This window comes from Melanostigma gelatinosum, assembly GCF_949748355.1.
Source record: "Melanostigma gelatinosum genome assembly, chromosome: 9".
NCBI classification, from domain to species: domain Eukaryota; kingdom Metazoa; phylum Chordata; class Actinopteri; order Perciformes; family Zoarcidae; genus Melanostigma; species Melanostigma gelatinosum.
Window position 1 is genome coordinate 16,861,431 of NC_136642.1, and position 15,899 is coordinate 16,877,329.

Sequence of the window (15,899 nt, forward strand, 5' to 3'; positions counted from 1 at the left end):
TCCAGACGCTGAAAGCTCACTGAGTCAACTCACTGAATGAGTAACTTGCATGGACTTAACTTAACCATTACTTCTCCATCTGTCAACCAATACAAAGGCTGTATTATCTCACACACTCAACGATAAACTCATACCTATTAGAGCTATTTAAAGAACGGCGTGCAACATGCTAGCTCAGCACATTCACTGAAATCATTACTTCCCTTAAAAAAAAAAAGAACTTGAGCTTAAAATGATTATAGAGAGAAATATCAGACACAATATAAGCACAGTATAAGTAACCTTGACTGAATGAGGTAACACTTCATCCAAGTTCACCTTAATGGTCATTGCTGCAGCAGATGGCTCACCTGCCCAGTCACACTGTAAGAAGCTGCCCACTGTGCATCCGTGTGTCTGTCTTTAAATATTGAGGCAAATGTGTCGCTGTTAGAGGTCGACCGACATTTAAAGGCCGATACAATAACGATAGTTCAGAGTAGAAAAAAGCTGATTCATCAACCTGTCAAGAGCTGATAGCGTTGCTTTATAGATATCAGAGATAACTTTTGTGGGATGAAATAAACTGAAAACAAGTCAGATACACAAATTCCACTCGGCCAAACCGAATAATCGGTCAACCTCAGCAGCTGTGGCACTCTATACTCTATAGTGTGACACATCACTGAGCACAGAAACACACCTTTTATTTCTGCAACCTATATAGCGCCTACTCTCCTCGGCCCCTCTCTATCTTCCCATCTTTCTCTCTGTCCTTGAGGGGAGTTTCAACGAAGTAGAAAGTTCCTGATGATAAACAGAAGATGGGTCGATGCTGTTGTCACAGAACGGCTGTGTATGCACCTGGTGTCGACAGCCTGGACACAGGCAGGAGGTGAGGCTGTAGATGCAGAGGAGTGGAGGACGTGGAGAGGCAACAAAATAAGAACAAAATGAAGGTGAGAAAGTGAGAAACAATGTTGAGGGAGAAGGAGGGGACAGAGGAAAGCAGATAGTCCACCTTAAATGACTTTGCTTCATGAAAAAGTAATGAAATACTTATCTCAGAATAAAAGACAAACAAGTTACATGCCATGATTGCATCTACACTGCAGGGGCTGCCAAAGTCAAAAATCAATGCATTAAGAGACAAAGTTTCCAGACACAAAGTTCTGGATTAATATTCCTCTGAGTCAAGACCGCATTTGGTCTCTCACCAAGGCCTTGGTGGGGCTGTAAGCTCAACCATCTCTGTTAGGGCCAGTGAGTCTAGAAGTGCGTGCATGGAGGTATAGAACAAAAGCAGACTGTGTTGGGTCACAGCCTGGCTCTTGGGATGTGGTCTTGTGTTAATGTGTTCAATGTTAACTTTTACAGCGAGAAAAAGCTAAAATTAGCGCACAAGGTCACAACAAATACATTTGTGAGGTTACAAATTAGAAGTTGCGCACACACAGTCAGCAGACAGATGCAATTACACACAAACACACTTACTTGTGTGTTTGAAGGAAACAAGTGACTATTTTGAATGCCCTCAGTTTCAGACACACACACGTTATCAGCCCTGGGATTTCTTAGCACTTTATAGAAGTAGAAAATATTTAGGAAAGGTCAATTATTGAGAATCAATAAATGGACGATGACATTTTGTGTCAAGTATCACAAGTTTTCCAATCGATTGAGGCCAATTGCACATAAGACAACAGAAGCCAACGTGACTTTCCCAGAAAAAAAGACAATCAAACATGAGACAAGTCCATTAATGCACCCCCCCCCCCCCCTCCAGAAAAGAGTATAAATTTGGCAACTTGGTAAATAAATGCCTATTAAACCGCAGCAGAAAGTCATTACGCTTACGTTAATTTGCCAAAGACATGTGTTGTGAATTTGGCTTTGCATGCATGTCAGATGTTCCAAATCCAAAGCTCACTGGTCTAACCGGGTTTATGTTTCAACAAAAAACAAAAACAGAGCGCAAACAGTGCGAACATACACACATTGCATGCACGCATAGTCAGGTGCACAGAGCAATCTCTGATTCTTTTCTGGCTCAAGCACTCAAACGGTGTTTGGCCTACTCTTCTCTGTGTCTCGAAAACATGCACAACAAAACATCTCTCCTGTGTCTTACCCTTCAAACACAGAGAAACATACACTCGCACACTTGTGTCCCTTAACTCCATGACAAGGGTATTTAGGAGCCCAACTCTGAATTTGCAATGTCAGTAGTCAGCTGTTTGTATTAAAGCAGACACAAAGACACTTCCTTGTAGATCACAACTAAATCATCCCGACGAATCTATATTCTGTTGAGTTTTAGAGGGGGAAAACATATTTTGTGCATTTTAGTCTATATGATTGAGTCTCTACATAATGTTGCATATCTGTGCCTGAATTGTTATGCGAGTTTATACGTTAGTCTGTGTATTTGACCCGTTGACTGATTTAATTGCTGGTTGCTGTGATCTGTAAGAGTCCCGGGATGGGGTCAGGGTGAAGAGAACAGAGGGTGGATTGAGAGCCACAGAGCTAGTCCGGGGGACGGGATTTTAGGTATTTTTTAGCTGGACGGTGTACAGGAAATGTACACTGCCCGGCTGGTCCTGGACTGAAACGGTTAAAGAGGACAGAGCCCTGTCAGAGAGGGCATGAGACAGTGGGGTAGTTCAGGATGTAAGGCTGCTCTGTAACAGAGGCCAAGCCATGAACTGAGAGGGGCAACGAGGAAACTGATTTTTTTTTATTTTGGTGACGCTGTAAGGGGGTCTGTCCGAGGCAGAGCACACAGAGCCTGCTCAGAGAAACCAGCAAATAACTGACAGAATTAGACTGAAGTCTGTTCCACAAAAAACTGCGGTTCAGTGCACTCCAAGTTTGGTTCAGAAAGCCAATGTGTCCACGATGATTTAACAGAAAAATGTTACTGTTGTCTCGAAGCCTGTCAAGTAGAGTGTCTGATTTCAGACTGAATCACTCATTTACTTTAACTATAGGCTGGATGTGCGCTCAGCCCCAGTAATTGTATGGCCCGGTATCACTGGGTAAAAGGGGGATGAGAGAGGGGGAACAGAGGCCTCATTGAGAAACAACCAGGGCATGCATGTGCACACACACGAATACGTGTAGCATGTGCTTGCCTGCATGTACACACCTGCACCCACAAGCTCAAATCCCTATACACACACACACACACACACACGATTTCTCACTCCCCTGGGACTCATTCAGATTAAAAGGTTAGATTACAGTGATCTACAGTATCTAGTTCATGCACACACATTAATAACCCTTCTATCGCGCTGTAATTTAGCTTTTAACCATTCTCAATGCTTCAACTGAAAAGTTACATAGAGTGATATGAGAGTATGTCATCTATGTCTGTAATAGTGAGAGGCATAGATAACGGATAACAGTTGTGACAGCATCTACCCTGCTTTAGCAGAGGCACCAAGTGAATTACCAGATGACTGGAAATAGTAGAAGGTAAATCTTTGACATCTGGGGTTTACAACTTACTCTTGATACCTGCTAACACAGCAACACCGCATGGACAACTATGTATACAATATGCATGTAATCGGTTCTCTGTAATCTCTCAAAACGTATGAGAAATATAGTGCAGATGGTTAAAAATGAAGAACATAGGCACCTCTGAAGTGGAAGCTATTTTCGGGTGCTGAACTCATTGTAGGAACTCAAGGGCCTCAGTGGAACTAAGCTATTCCTTAAGGAGGGGCGGCATTGATGTTAATGGGAGAGGTTATACAATGGGCTGAAGCTAGGCAGTGTATGGAGGTCAGAAAGATGTAGCACAGCTACTTTGTCCCAACTGGAAGCAAGCTGGAAAATATGGAGCTGTGAGAGACATTGGCATTCTCACCCAGTGTACCAGTATGGGTAAAAACAACACTGGACTATTTTACTGGATCGATACTTTATTCCCAGTACGGTATACACAAGTACACTTTAGTGTGAGAAAATTATGATCGATACTTCATACTGGAGGTTTTGATCTGGGATTCAGCATCTCTATTCCATAAGCCTCATTCTCTGCCCCTCCATGTCTACTGAGAGACAAGTCATTAAAGTTTCATAAAGGCTGCAGCTTACTCCGACATACTGGGCTGCTTCCAGTCAACATACTAATGAGGTTTATGTTTGGGCGATGCCACGGTCTTATTGAAATAAAGGAAAATTTAAAAAAACCAAAAGGTAACAAAGAAGTATATCTGGATAACAGCAAGTATTAACAGGACTGCAGTAATGACCACAACATATTTTTCCAAACAGAATGTGTGTAAGAATGATTTGTTTTTTCTTGCTCAAAGCCGTCTCAATAACTGGACAGGTGACTGGAGGATTCCAGTAATGATAGTCTTTAAAAACATGTTTGTACAACTTAATAATCTTTTTAGGTCCAATTAGATCCAACAGGCTTCTACATGCCGGCGCTGTGGCAGGTGTCTATTTCACCGCTACAGAGTCAGACGTGTCCAAACAGACTCAACACTAGCTGTTGACAGAGCCACTGGGAATAATATACTACACACACACTCTGATACAGTGGACACACTGCGTGTGTGTTCCTATAGAGTATGTTAGTATGTCACAAACTCACTCTACATGCCCAGACTGTGTCCCGACAGCTGCCAACCAACATGCGACACAGGCGTGGTTATTTTCTACAACTGTGAACAAACTATTATGCTATGGGTGGTGTGAGAAAGTCAGTGTAGCGTGTGTGTCCATGTTCTTGAACATGTTATAACCAAGATCGACATTTTTCAAGATCAGACTCTGGGCTTTCATACAAGCTATTTAATTAAGTCTCAAAACTGGTACAACTTGCTCTACGTAGTACGTATACTATGAGGATGGTAAGCAGTCTGTCCAGGATGGGATGTGTGTGTACCAGTAACATACTATGGTCTAGTAACCTAGGGTAGGTCAGACTGGCCGTCATACTTTATCCAAGTTGTCAAGTGGCCCTTGACAATATGTTCTTATATACCATAATTCTAGTCCGTTTCTAGTCCAACAATACGTGCTTCTTAGAAAGAGTCAAAACTGCATTACGGTGTTATTTTTAACATCTGCTCTCCTTGTCTGGTCTGCCGTATGGAATGACCTCATCTCCCTGGGGCAGCCTAGTTGCCGTCAGCTGTTTCACCGTCCGTGGCTGACTCGAAAGAAATCTCACCACTCAGTCACTCACACGGTGAATGGAATACCACAAAGAGGTAGCACTAGTATGAACACAGAAACACAAGCTAAAAAAAGATGCATACACAAGCACGTAGAAACAAGACACGTACAGAAACCCATTATACGCAGATGGAAACTATGACTGACGCATCATTATTCTTCTGCCTCCTCTGTTCTTCTGCGTTTGTTCTCTCTTTACAGATTCAATGGGGCTTTGTCTCATTCTTTACCAATGACGAGTGCAGTTTCAAGTTTTTCAGAGGGAGATAATGTGGTTCAGACAGCCCGGGTTCTTCACAGCCAACAGCTGAAATGAAGACCGCGAAACACCAAACGGTCTTATTAATTATCTTTTGATTTTTTTTCTTGGAAGATGAATTCTTTAAATTGACTTGCATGTCATCTTGCTACATTTTTAGTGTTTAACAAAAGGGTTGTGATAACCTTTAGGTACAAGATAAGAGAACTTTAGGTAGAAAATAGCTGTATGCTACATTAACGGCACTCTAAAGTTGTACCCTGTGCTCGGTGTGAACGGTTTCCTAAACCGCTTGCTTACCTAGCAGGGGCGGGACAAATAATTGGATCTTAGAAACTTCATGATTCTCTCTTAAGCAGATGCAAAAAACAACTTCATTCAAAATTCACAGGGTTCTCCACGGGTGGCTACTTTTATACGTCGCAGAGAAGTTTGGTGGAGGTGATAATGAGGTAAGGAGATTGTTGACAGAATGTGATGCGACTCAGTGTGAGCTGCTCATTTTACTGGATTAGTTTAACAGAGATTGATTAACCGGTTCCACGAGTGCAACAAGAGTTTATTTATTTTAGTTTATACAAAAAAGCTTTATCGTGTGCACCATGACTAAAGATGTTTGTGATATGCTCAGATTCTGCTTGTAAAATGTGAAACAACAAGATAAATGCATCACTTTCAACTATGTTTCCATGTGGCCTGATGTCTGAGTACTTCTATCAAGTCAGACCCAAAACATGTTCACTCACATGACTTTAAATCAAATGGAACCATTTGACCTGTTAGAGCAAACACTGTCGCACTGCTTCAAGGCCAGCAACTGTGTGGGTGGCGTGATGTGGCCGCCCTGGTGTGTGTTTGTGCAAACAGTCCATGGATACAGGTGTATGTCTTATGTAATGGTTTCACCCTTGAGGACAAGTTCATGGTTAAAAAATAGATAAAGCAGATACAGAGTGAAAAGGACAAAGAAAGGTGACCCATAGAAGGGAAGGAGGAGAAAGGGAGGCAGAAAGTGGCAAAGGAGACAGAGAGAGAGAGGAGCAGAGAGGAAAGGAGACAAAGTGTGACAGACTTACGACACTAGAATTAAAGACAAAATATATATGTATTCATAAGTTCAGTTCCTCAGTTAATGAGTGAGAAGATCAGTGCTCTCTCTTTCTAACACGACCTCTTCAATGCTTTACAACTACATTTGAGTTTTTCCGGTGATGTTTTGGTCCCATTTCAGTGCTCATGTTGGTTTCCTTGGAGCTGATATTGTAAACTTTCCTAAATGATTAACCGGTGTTGAAAGTGTGCTCAGGTCGCTTCATGAGAAACTTGCTGTTGACAGACAAAGCGAGACAATCTGTGTTTTAGACCATACTGACAAAAGTGAAAATGCCAAAGCTGAGCTGTGCTCAGCATCTACAGCTAAAATAAACAAAGCTGCAGAGACAGAAGAGGAAGACTGAAAACAACTGGATGAATAAATGCCCACAGGGATATGCTATATGACAGAGATCATGAAAAGAGCAGCTTTATTTTAAGGGATGAACATGTACAGTTAACCCTGACATACTAAGAATGAACCTTAAAAATTGTTTCTCAGGGAGCATATGAAGAATAAAAAAACCATGCAGAGGTTCAAAACACAGCTGGAAAACAAGTCAAAACGAGAGGTAATGGGGAGATGCCAAAGCACACTTCAATGTACGGTACTTCATCAGAATGAGACAACAAAGAAAAGTGAGGCCTTTGTGCGGGGAGAAAATCCAAAATCCCAACAGACCACAACAGAGCGCAGCGAAACAGGTGGTTTCAGCTAATCCTGTCTGTGCGTGTGGCCGTGAATGTACCAGTCTTTGTCTGAACACATTGGAAGATGCAGACCTGTGAGCATCTCTGGCTACGAGTGCGCAGTGTGTATATATGTATCTATACATACCAGTGGCGGGCCGTGGATTTTATACCTGGGCCTTCAGTGCTGTCCTACTACAGTTGAATCACCTCCTAATAACCTCATTATGAAGCATCAATCCAGCAAACCTGCAGCAGATCCACGCATTCCACCACACAAGAGCACGAGCCATTCAAATATTATTCATAAAAACGACACGATAGACAAATGAACAGTCGTAACGTTACTATGTAAAAAAACAAACGCAGTTTGTCACTTACTGAAACTTAAAGAGTTTAATCCCAGTACATCGTTTCGGTTCTGTAATAATAAATTATGTACATAATATGCTCTATACTTGTATGCTTATATTGTGGCGTTGTGGTCACATGTAAGTAGGTCAAATACTCCGAGAAGGGCATTCCTGCGCCTGTTCGCACGATAGAAACAGATACTGTGGCCCTGAAAAGAAACACTTGCTTAAACCACCAGATTAGGGCGGAAACTGCCATCTTAGAGTAGGAGAAGAGCTTTCTTTATCGATTCACACAGAGACTTCGAAATAGCTTAGAACTGCACCCTTTCCGGCACCTTGAGTGTTAACAACATGCATACACACTGACGATCCAGAGAAGGCGGGATCCGGACGTGAGCCAGTGTGGGTGGAGATGCCCAGTGCTCCAACCAGGCTGCTGTTCTGCTAAACACAGCCCCGCCTACAACTTTGCTTTAACCAATAGGCTTCCATCAGAAGGCAAGGCAAGTTTATTTGTATAGCACATTTCAACAACAAGGTAATTCAAAGTGCTTCACATAAAACCATTAAAAGCATCAAAACACAAGGCAAAAGAAAAGGAGATTTAAAAACAATTAAAGAAACAGTGTAAGAACCTATAACACGCATGCACACTCTGCTTAAGCACCTTTTAGCTTTCACTTTTCTAGGTCCGTGCCTCAAATTTGTTTAAAAAATATATATATAAACAGCTTTGTGAGTCTGTTTAGGCCAGCAGAGAAGGCCTTGCAGGCCCTGACGGCCCGCCACTGCTACATACATACAGTATGTTGTTGCTGTGTCTGTGTTCACCGTAAGCTCCAATAGAGCGGAAAGGAAAGGCTTTGTCTGGAAACTTAAGTATTTCTTTCTTTCATTCATTCAAACTTTCTCCACTTGACATTCCGGTTATTTTATTTCACTCAACTGTAAACTGGTAAGCTGGACTTTACCTTTACAAATCTTGACAATGAAAATAAGCATACTCACTCAGAGTTTATTTTGGTAATTCGAATGAATCCTTTCATCTTAATCCTCATCTCTTTTTCCAACCTGAACTATGCTTTAATTGGATATTTTCTACCTGGTCCATGTGATGCAAAAAACACTTAAACAAATGCAGAAACACAAACAGCATCAAACAGCTGAGAGTTACATGAAGCTACAGACTTTTGCTGTTTTCAAAACTCAGTCAAAGGTTTTTACTGCACCACAGTAGCTCATGCAATGAGCATTGACTGGTGTTTCTATTGGAAGATTGTTTCACAACTCTGGTGTGTTTTGCATGATCCAACTATAGCGACAGTGCCGACACAAGTTTTTCACCATAAATTAAAAAGCACATTTTAATTAAAAGCCATTTCAATTATTGTTAAGATCATAATATCTTTGATAGCTGTTGCAATCAAAGATATTTAAAAATTCATAGATAAATCTCAAAGTTTCAGCTTCTGTGAATAAGGTTTTCTACTGGTACTGTGCCTTAATAGTCTGAGCTTAATGAAATCATTGAGGTATTTGAAGACCTTGAATCCACCTTTCATGAATTTCAAATGGGAACAAAAGTTCCATATTTAGGACTGGAAATGTATTTCGGACCTGAGTGAGACAGGTCTTGCCCGGGGCTACCTGTGTCCCTGCAAAAGAATGTTTCATTAGTAGTTATTCCAGGTTTTATCCACATTGGGAACTAAGCGAAAAGAAAATGGACTGGTCCTTAAATGGAAGTGTTATTATAAAATGGTTGGTATGCATTTAACACAAATAATTTAGCAGAGATGCATACGAGTACACAGCTTTGCTGTCCAAGGTTCACATTTTAAAAAGTCTTCTGTATCTTTCAAACTTGTGATCATGCTGCTTCAGTGATCACACTGATAAAAAGGTCCCCAAGTCACTTTCATCTAAACACAACTACTGTCTCATATCAAAGTCTGCTGAGTCATGTGCTCAAGCTTTGAATGTTTATGAGCTCCCGTCACTGCCAATGTCTGCAAGGCTCGACAACAGTTAAGCCGTTTACAAAAGGCGGCCGACCGCCTTGTTCTCCTGATTAAGAGACTAAATAACCTGCAGCAGGTGCACTGTCAAAGCTCAGGTTACTTTCATATTGGTGCGCTGTCATTGCTGTTATTATTACAGCAGCACATTAACAGTTGGCGGTGTCTATGGTGTGGTGGTGGGGAGATAAAGGGATGTTTCATTTTCTTTTACTTTAGCACCTTAAGACACACACACACCTTTGATCCACAAACACCTGAATACAGGTTTCAGACACACAGGAGTACAAGAAGCAAGAACACGGAGAAGATAGGAAAGATGAAGGAAAGAAGTCATCATCTTTGTATCGTGTGGCCTCAGCAGCCTCTGGCTTATCATGATGAGCAAACATAAAATGCTGTGCGTGTGTCAGTACTAGCCTGACCACCATTATCTGATCTAGACACTAAACCATGCAGACGCTCTTCAACATCAAACCTACGCAGGCACAAACACACACGTTTATAACTTTCAGCAGATATTTGAACTACTTCAAAGAATAAATCAAGCTGAAGGTTGTTATGAGCACCGAACTAGTCTACAGAGCATTATAAATACAACTGTTTGAAGACAAAGAATAACACAGATAGATATACACATATTAAAAGCTATTTGCTACATTATGTTGTCAAAGCATTCATAAGCTTATACAAAGTATGATCAGCAATAAAGAAAGGCTTACAGGCTTAAGTAGTGCCCTTACAGTGTACAGCACCAGTCTGAGGTACAGGGTGTGACACAAACCTTTTAGGAATTTGCAAAAGAAAGATATACAACTGGAGCCTAAAATGAAAATATAATCTGTAATCCAGGTAACAAAGACTCCACATAATACCCTGGTACAATTATCAGGTGGACAGGGTTATCCATCTCTGACACAGACAGCAGTGCACTAGAACACATTATCCATGAGGAGCTCAGGTGTACAGCGAAGCCAGTGTAATGCAATACTGCGAACACAAGATATGTGGAGAGCGTGGTAAGAGAAAGTGATGAAAGATGACGCTCTTCAGTGCAGTGAATCTGACTCCTTCGCAGTAAACATCCATACTGTGTGCGTTAAGACGGAGGAGGGAGCGAGAGAATTATGACTCCCTGTACTCCCCCCCATCTCTCTCTCCCCCTTATTTTTCTCCACAGAACGTGAGGTGATGAATGTGCGTACCTGTCTCAGTTCACATTAATAGTATTAATAGTATGAAGCAGGGTCTGAGGTGTCAAAGCTAGGGAGGGATGAGAGCTCTCATTCTCACTCTCTTTCTCTCTCATACGCGTACAGAGTTGCAGCAGACTCTACGGGGAGAGTCCAGATGTAGCAGAGGTGGAGTATATGTGTGGGGGGGGGGCAGAAAGCAGGGGGAAAGGGGGCAGAGGTCGAAGACAAAAGCCAGCAGCAGATCTTCAAAACAGCACAGTGACGGATTTACTACCCATGCGATAAAGCAAACAACCCACAAAGCGTCTCAGCACAGCGGGGTGAAAGGACGGAGCTGCACAGTAGGGCTACACAGACACACATACTGACACTTAGGTGCCCAGACAAACACACACTGTTTAACAGAGAGTTAAATGATTTAACCCTTCCAGCGTCTATCAAGACTGAAAGTGACACCGATTCCTTTCAGAGATCATGGGTCGTTTTGCAGTAGAAGACCACGAGTCATACACGCCAGCCTTTAAGTCGTTGTGCATGTTCCTACCTCGTGAGTTGGTAGCCAGGTCGGCCACTTTCTGAAAGGCATCGAGGAAGGCCGCCACAGCAAACACCGTCGCCCTGGGAGAAAAAGAGTAAAACGGAGGTTCAGTATGGAAGTAAATAAGTCACACTTTAAGAGAGACAATACACAGCACCATGTTTTATAAAACTGTCCCAAAAAAAAAGGAACATCACAGTTCAATAGTGACGGCAAAAACAGGACTTTGATTCAGCCAGAGGTAACATAAACACAGGTGGCTGATCAACAAGTGTGCACGTGTGCTACATTTTAGATTATGAAGCTTACATCAACCGTGCTTATTTGAAATGTTAAGTATGTATAAGAGCGTCTGCAGTTACTGCGAGTGTCTGAGTGAGTTAAGACTGAAACGTGGCCTGCTGGGTGAGGAATGTCTAAGTCTACCGCTGGAATCTGTCCGGCTCAGCAGAGCAGCTCAGAGCTGAGTTTGCTGCTCTTACAGGTCAAAGAAAGGATCAATGTGGGATCTACTGGATCATACCTGCCTCTGTCATCTTGTAGGGTTGACCAAGTATTTACAAATTGTGGTATAATATAATAGACTGACGAAAGGGCAAAATTCAATCTCATGAAGAAAAAGTAGTGGAAACTTGGTGTAGGATTGCTTTCTGTTTGACTCATTATAGATACTATCTTGCCCGACCGACCGGCTACTTTGCTCGCTGGCAACCGGTCGCCTCATTGGCGGGCCAGCTGACTGGTTAACTGGCAAATACTAACTCACCTACTTCAGAAACAAAAGGGCTCTCACGATTACAGGTATGGAGATGACGCTCTTTGAGTCTGTAAGTATGTGTGTGTGCACGTGCATTTGTGATACCAGATCTCCACAAACGGAGACAATAAAACAGTCATGCGTTAAAAAAAAAAGGAAAAAATGTTCCAAGACAAAAGAGCATGTTTGTTCTAATCCCGAGTACCTTCATTTGTAAACACTTGTTATATTCCAAAGGGCCAACAGGAAACCATCATTACACAACTTGTGATATTCCATAAACACACCTTACAGGTGGCTTTCACAACTGTGCAACAACAAGAGGTTGGTGGCATTTCTAAAGTGTGACTAGCACATGGAACAAACGCGTTTTTAATCCTCAATATGCAAACACCATGACACGCCTTTGAGTTCACGGAGTATTTTTTTTTTTTTTTACTGTGTGTTTATCTTAAGACACACACAAGGCAACGGCAGAAGTGTTCCTGACGCATGGCCTCTGTGGTGGGGTGATATCCTTAAAGGGAGAAGGGTATCAGTTTTACACACCAAAGTATGTTTACAGATCTTGGGGAGTACTGCTGCACATGTGAGGCGTCGGGGCAACATCGGTCTGGGCGGAACACTCCAAGTCTGAAAAGAATCTGGGGCTCAGCACCCAGAACCGGTGCCGACCACAGAGCCACTTTGAGTCGTGCCCTCTCAAAATGACTTGCGTAAGGAACCGATTTGAAATAGACTGAAGGTTTATTGTCTTTACAATGTGTTCCTAAGGCTGAGTTGCACTGTATTTTTTTTTTTTTTAAACGTCTTTCCTCAACTGTCTCAAGACTGCTCGAGTTGTTAGCTGCTTAGTAGAGTTACAGTTAACATCTCAGAAGGGCCTCCATATGCAGGAAAGGTAAAAACAACAGAACACAGCTGATAGACAAACCTGATCCAAAACTTAGTTTCAGGCCTAAATATTCTTCTAGAATGAGTGACAGTTAAGTCGTAGGATTCAGTAAATAATGGAACTTTCTTTATCACTCAAAAGCGTCATATAATTGGCTGATAAGTGCTGTGTTGTTGTAGAGCTGACCAGGAGATCCTAAGGTGTGTCCTGCAAATGGAAAAAGAAACATGCACACAGATTCCTTTCTATTTAAAGCCAAGTGCAGCCACTCCAGCAACCTTCAACCGATATCTGTCTCCACTAATATATTCCCAGTATGCATCGGTGGGTGGATTATAATTTACATGCACTAGTAGCAAAAGTCTTGTTCAGTCAAGTTTAAGTTATTAATCCAAAACAGGTTTGTGTGTGAAGTGGTTTTAACAGAAGCAGATGTTTGGTATTAATGGCTCCGGCCCACTGAAGTACAATGTGCAGAAGTTTTCAATTACAAGCCATAATGATCCGCTGTAACCTGCTCCGTTCGTAGAGAGATGCCAAACTATTAAACTGGTTCACGACACATTCAACTATCCTCAGCATAAGATGGAAAAATCATGGTTTTACATAACATTCAAAATCTTCTTTTTTTCATTTATTTTCTGGCTCAATTGACAATGAAATTAGGTAAATAAATGGATATTAAGTTGCACCAAAGGCAGATTAATCAGGTTTTCATTTCAGCTCTGACGGTCAGCCAAAAAACCCCAAGACGTCTGTGGCTGTGAAAAAAAGAAAAAAAAAGGATCTCATTGCTGCTACAAGCCTTCAGCTCTGCACAGTGCTCCAACGATGACCCGCCTGTTACCATTGGCCTTAACATCTGCAAACACCCCTGTACTGGAGTCAAGACAAACGACTTTTACATCTATTCCGCAAGGCCATGGCCGAGCCAATCTAAACTCCCCATGGACCCTGAGGTAGTGTAGCAGCTTGCTATTTCTGACAATGATATATTCAGCACCGCTGCCCCATCTATTCTTAGATCAACAGAAACTGGAATGTGACTGTAGTAAATCTAAATCATAGAAAGAGGTCGTCTTCAACTCCCCTTGTTTGACACTACAGGCAAAGACTTACGACACAGATAATGTGCTTGAGGAGATTTTAATACACGCATGTATGTTTGTACCGTATGTATCTGTTGGTGTACCGTATATCAATCCACTTGTCCATTTAACGACTAAACTTTTAGGGCTCCTAGTTGAGTCCAAATACATTTTTATAACCATACAGTTCATGAGCTGAATTTGAAGTGGTCTGTTTTTCACAAAATGTTCTTCTTCTGAAGCGCAGAGAGAGCTCTGTGTACGCCTCGCTCTGCAGCTGCATCAACCATGATCCACTAAACAGACCAAACACTGACAAGTTAAAAGAGGACTGTGATTAGAAATCAGCTAGCCTATATTCCACCCTTCTTCAAAGCAGTTTTGTGTGTGTGTGTGTGTGTGTGTGTGTGTGTGTGTGTGTGTGTGTGTGTGTGTTGGTTGCTTAAAACCAGAATGGGCAGGAAAAAACGCACCATATTTGAACCAAAAAAAAAAAATTAGAGAACAGGTCCACCACTGTAATTGGTTGATTTCCTAGTTGCTTTGTGAGAGGGGAGTAGAGGGTCTAAATTACAGAGTAGCTGCTTTAGGACGTCATTAGACACAGACATATGCCGCTACCACCGCTGGATAGTCACTTATCCAGGCCGAGGAGGGAAGGTAGGTGTGTGTCTCCTATGGAGCCTAAAGCAGATTATAGAGGTCCTTGGGTGTGGGTTATGCTGTACACTGAAAAAAAAAAGTGACATTTACTTGAAAAAAGCTAGGTAACAATTTGCACTCGGAAATTGTGAGTAATTTTTACTCAGGAATTCTCAAGTTCAGTTTACTTACTAGTAAGAATTGTTTTTTATCCAAAATATGCAAGGAACTTTTACTTGCAAATGTCTCCCTTAGACATAAAATGTACTTGGCCTTTTATAGTAATCTTTACTCAGGCTACCTTTGGATCTAATTACAAACCCCAGTAGAAATCAATTCGGTGTTTCATGTATATTTAACTAGCTTTTCTTTACTTTTTCTGTTGAGAAATATTAAGTAATATTTACACAATATATCTTTTATCTACTACTTCTCTACACTAATCAAATATGACTGTTGCATTTTCTAAACTGGGCTACTGTTATTTAATAAAATTGTCTTAACATAAGGCTTCTACAAAACATGAAACATCTTCTTTTAAACTGCAGCAGCTTTACTTGTGAACTGTGAAAGAGGTCACTGCTGACCGACACACACAAACACAAACATATATAATCTGGTTGGCATTGCCAGACAAAACATTTCTAAATCAGTGCTGCCAATAACAAATTTAAGGACACAAACGCTGAGTCATTTAACAAACACTTTTAATTTGAAACGATGGGTATGCTTGACAACACTTAGATACACAGATGAAGCCCATGAGCAGAAGGAAAGCCTTTGCCACACTTTGACAGTCATCAAGAACCTCTTTCCCCTCGATGACATTGTCAGGAGTGAAGCCTTTCTGTGTTGCATTTCCATGGATGACAAGGATCTTCATGACATGTTGAGCATAGTCCTCTTCAATGACATCTTTGTCATTGTGGCACTTACTCAACACAGTACTGGAACCCTGTTCCATGACCACAGCCTTCATCATCAAGGACACCGCATTGGATAGAGACAAGTTTAAAACTGATGACAGAAATATTAGTTACTGTAAAAATATGTCAGAATATGATAGTGACAAAATATTGTTACGTTTAGCACACGACCAAAGTGTGCTCGTTACTGCTCAGCTATGACTCCCTGTCTTGTCACATTTCCCTCATTCGACCTCGGCTACAGTTGAGGACGTGAGA

General features: G+C 41.6%; 1 protein-coding gene across 4 annotated transcripts in view; it reads right to left on the reverse strand.

The window, feature by feature from the left end:
• Window positions 1-15,899, reverse strand: part of LOC306782809 (protein MTSS 1-like) — a 46,339-nt gene that overhangs the window by 26,706 nt on the left and 3,734 nt on the right. For all 4 annotated transcript variants that reach the window (XM_079276262.1, XM_079276264.1, XM_079276263.1 and 1 more), the window contains exon 3: window positions 11,340-11,413. In XM_079276262.1, coding sequence (XP_079132388.1) covers window positions 11,340-11,413 — 74 coding nt within the window. The remainder of the gene's footprint in view (window positions 1-11,339; window positions 11,414-15,899) is intronic.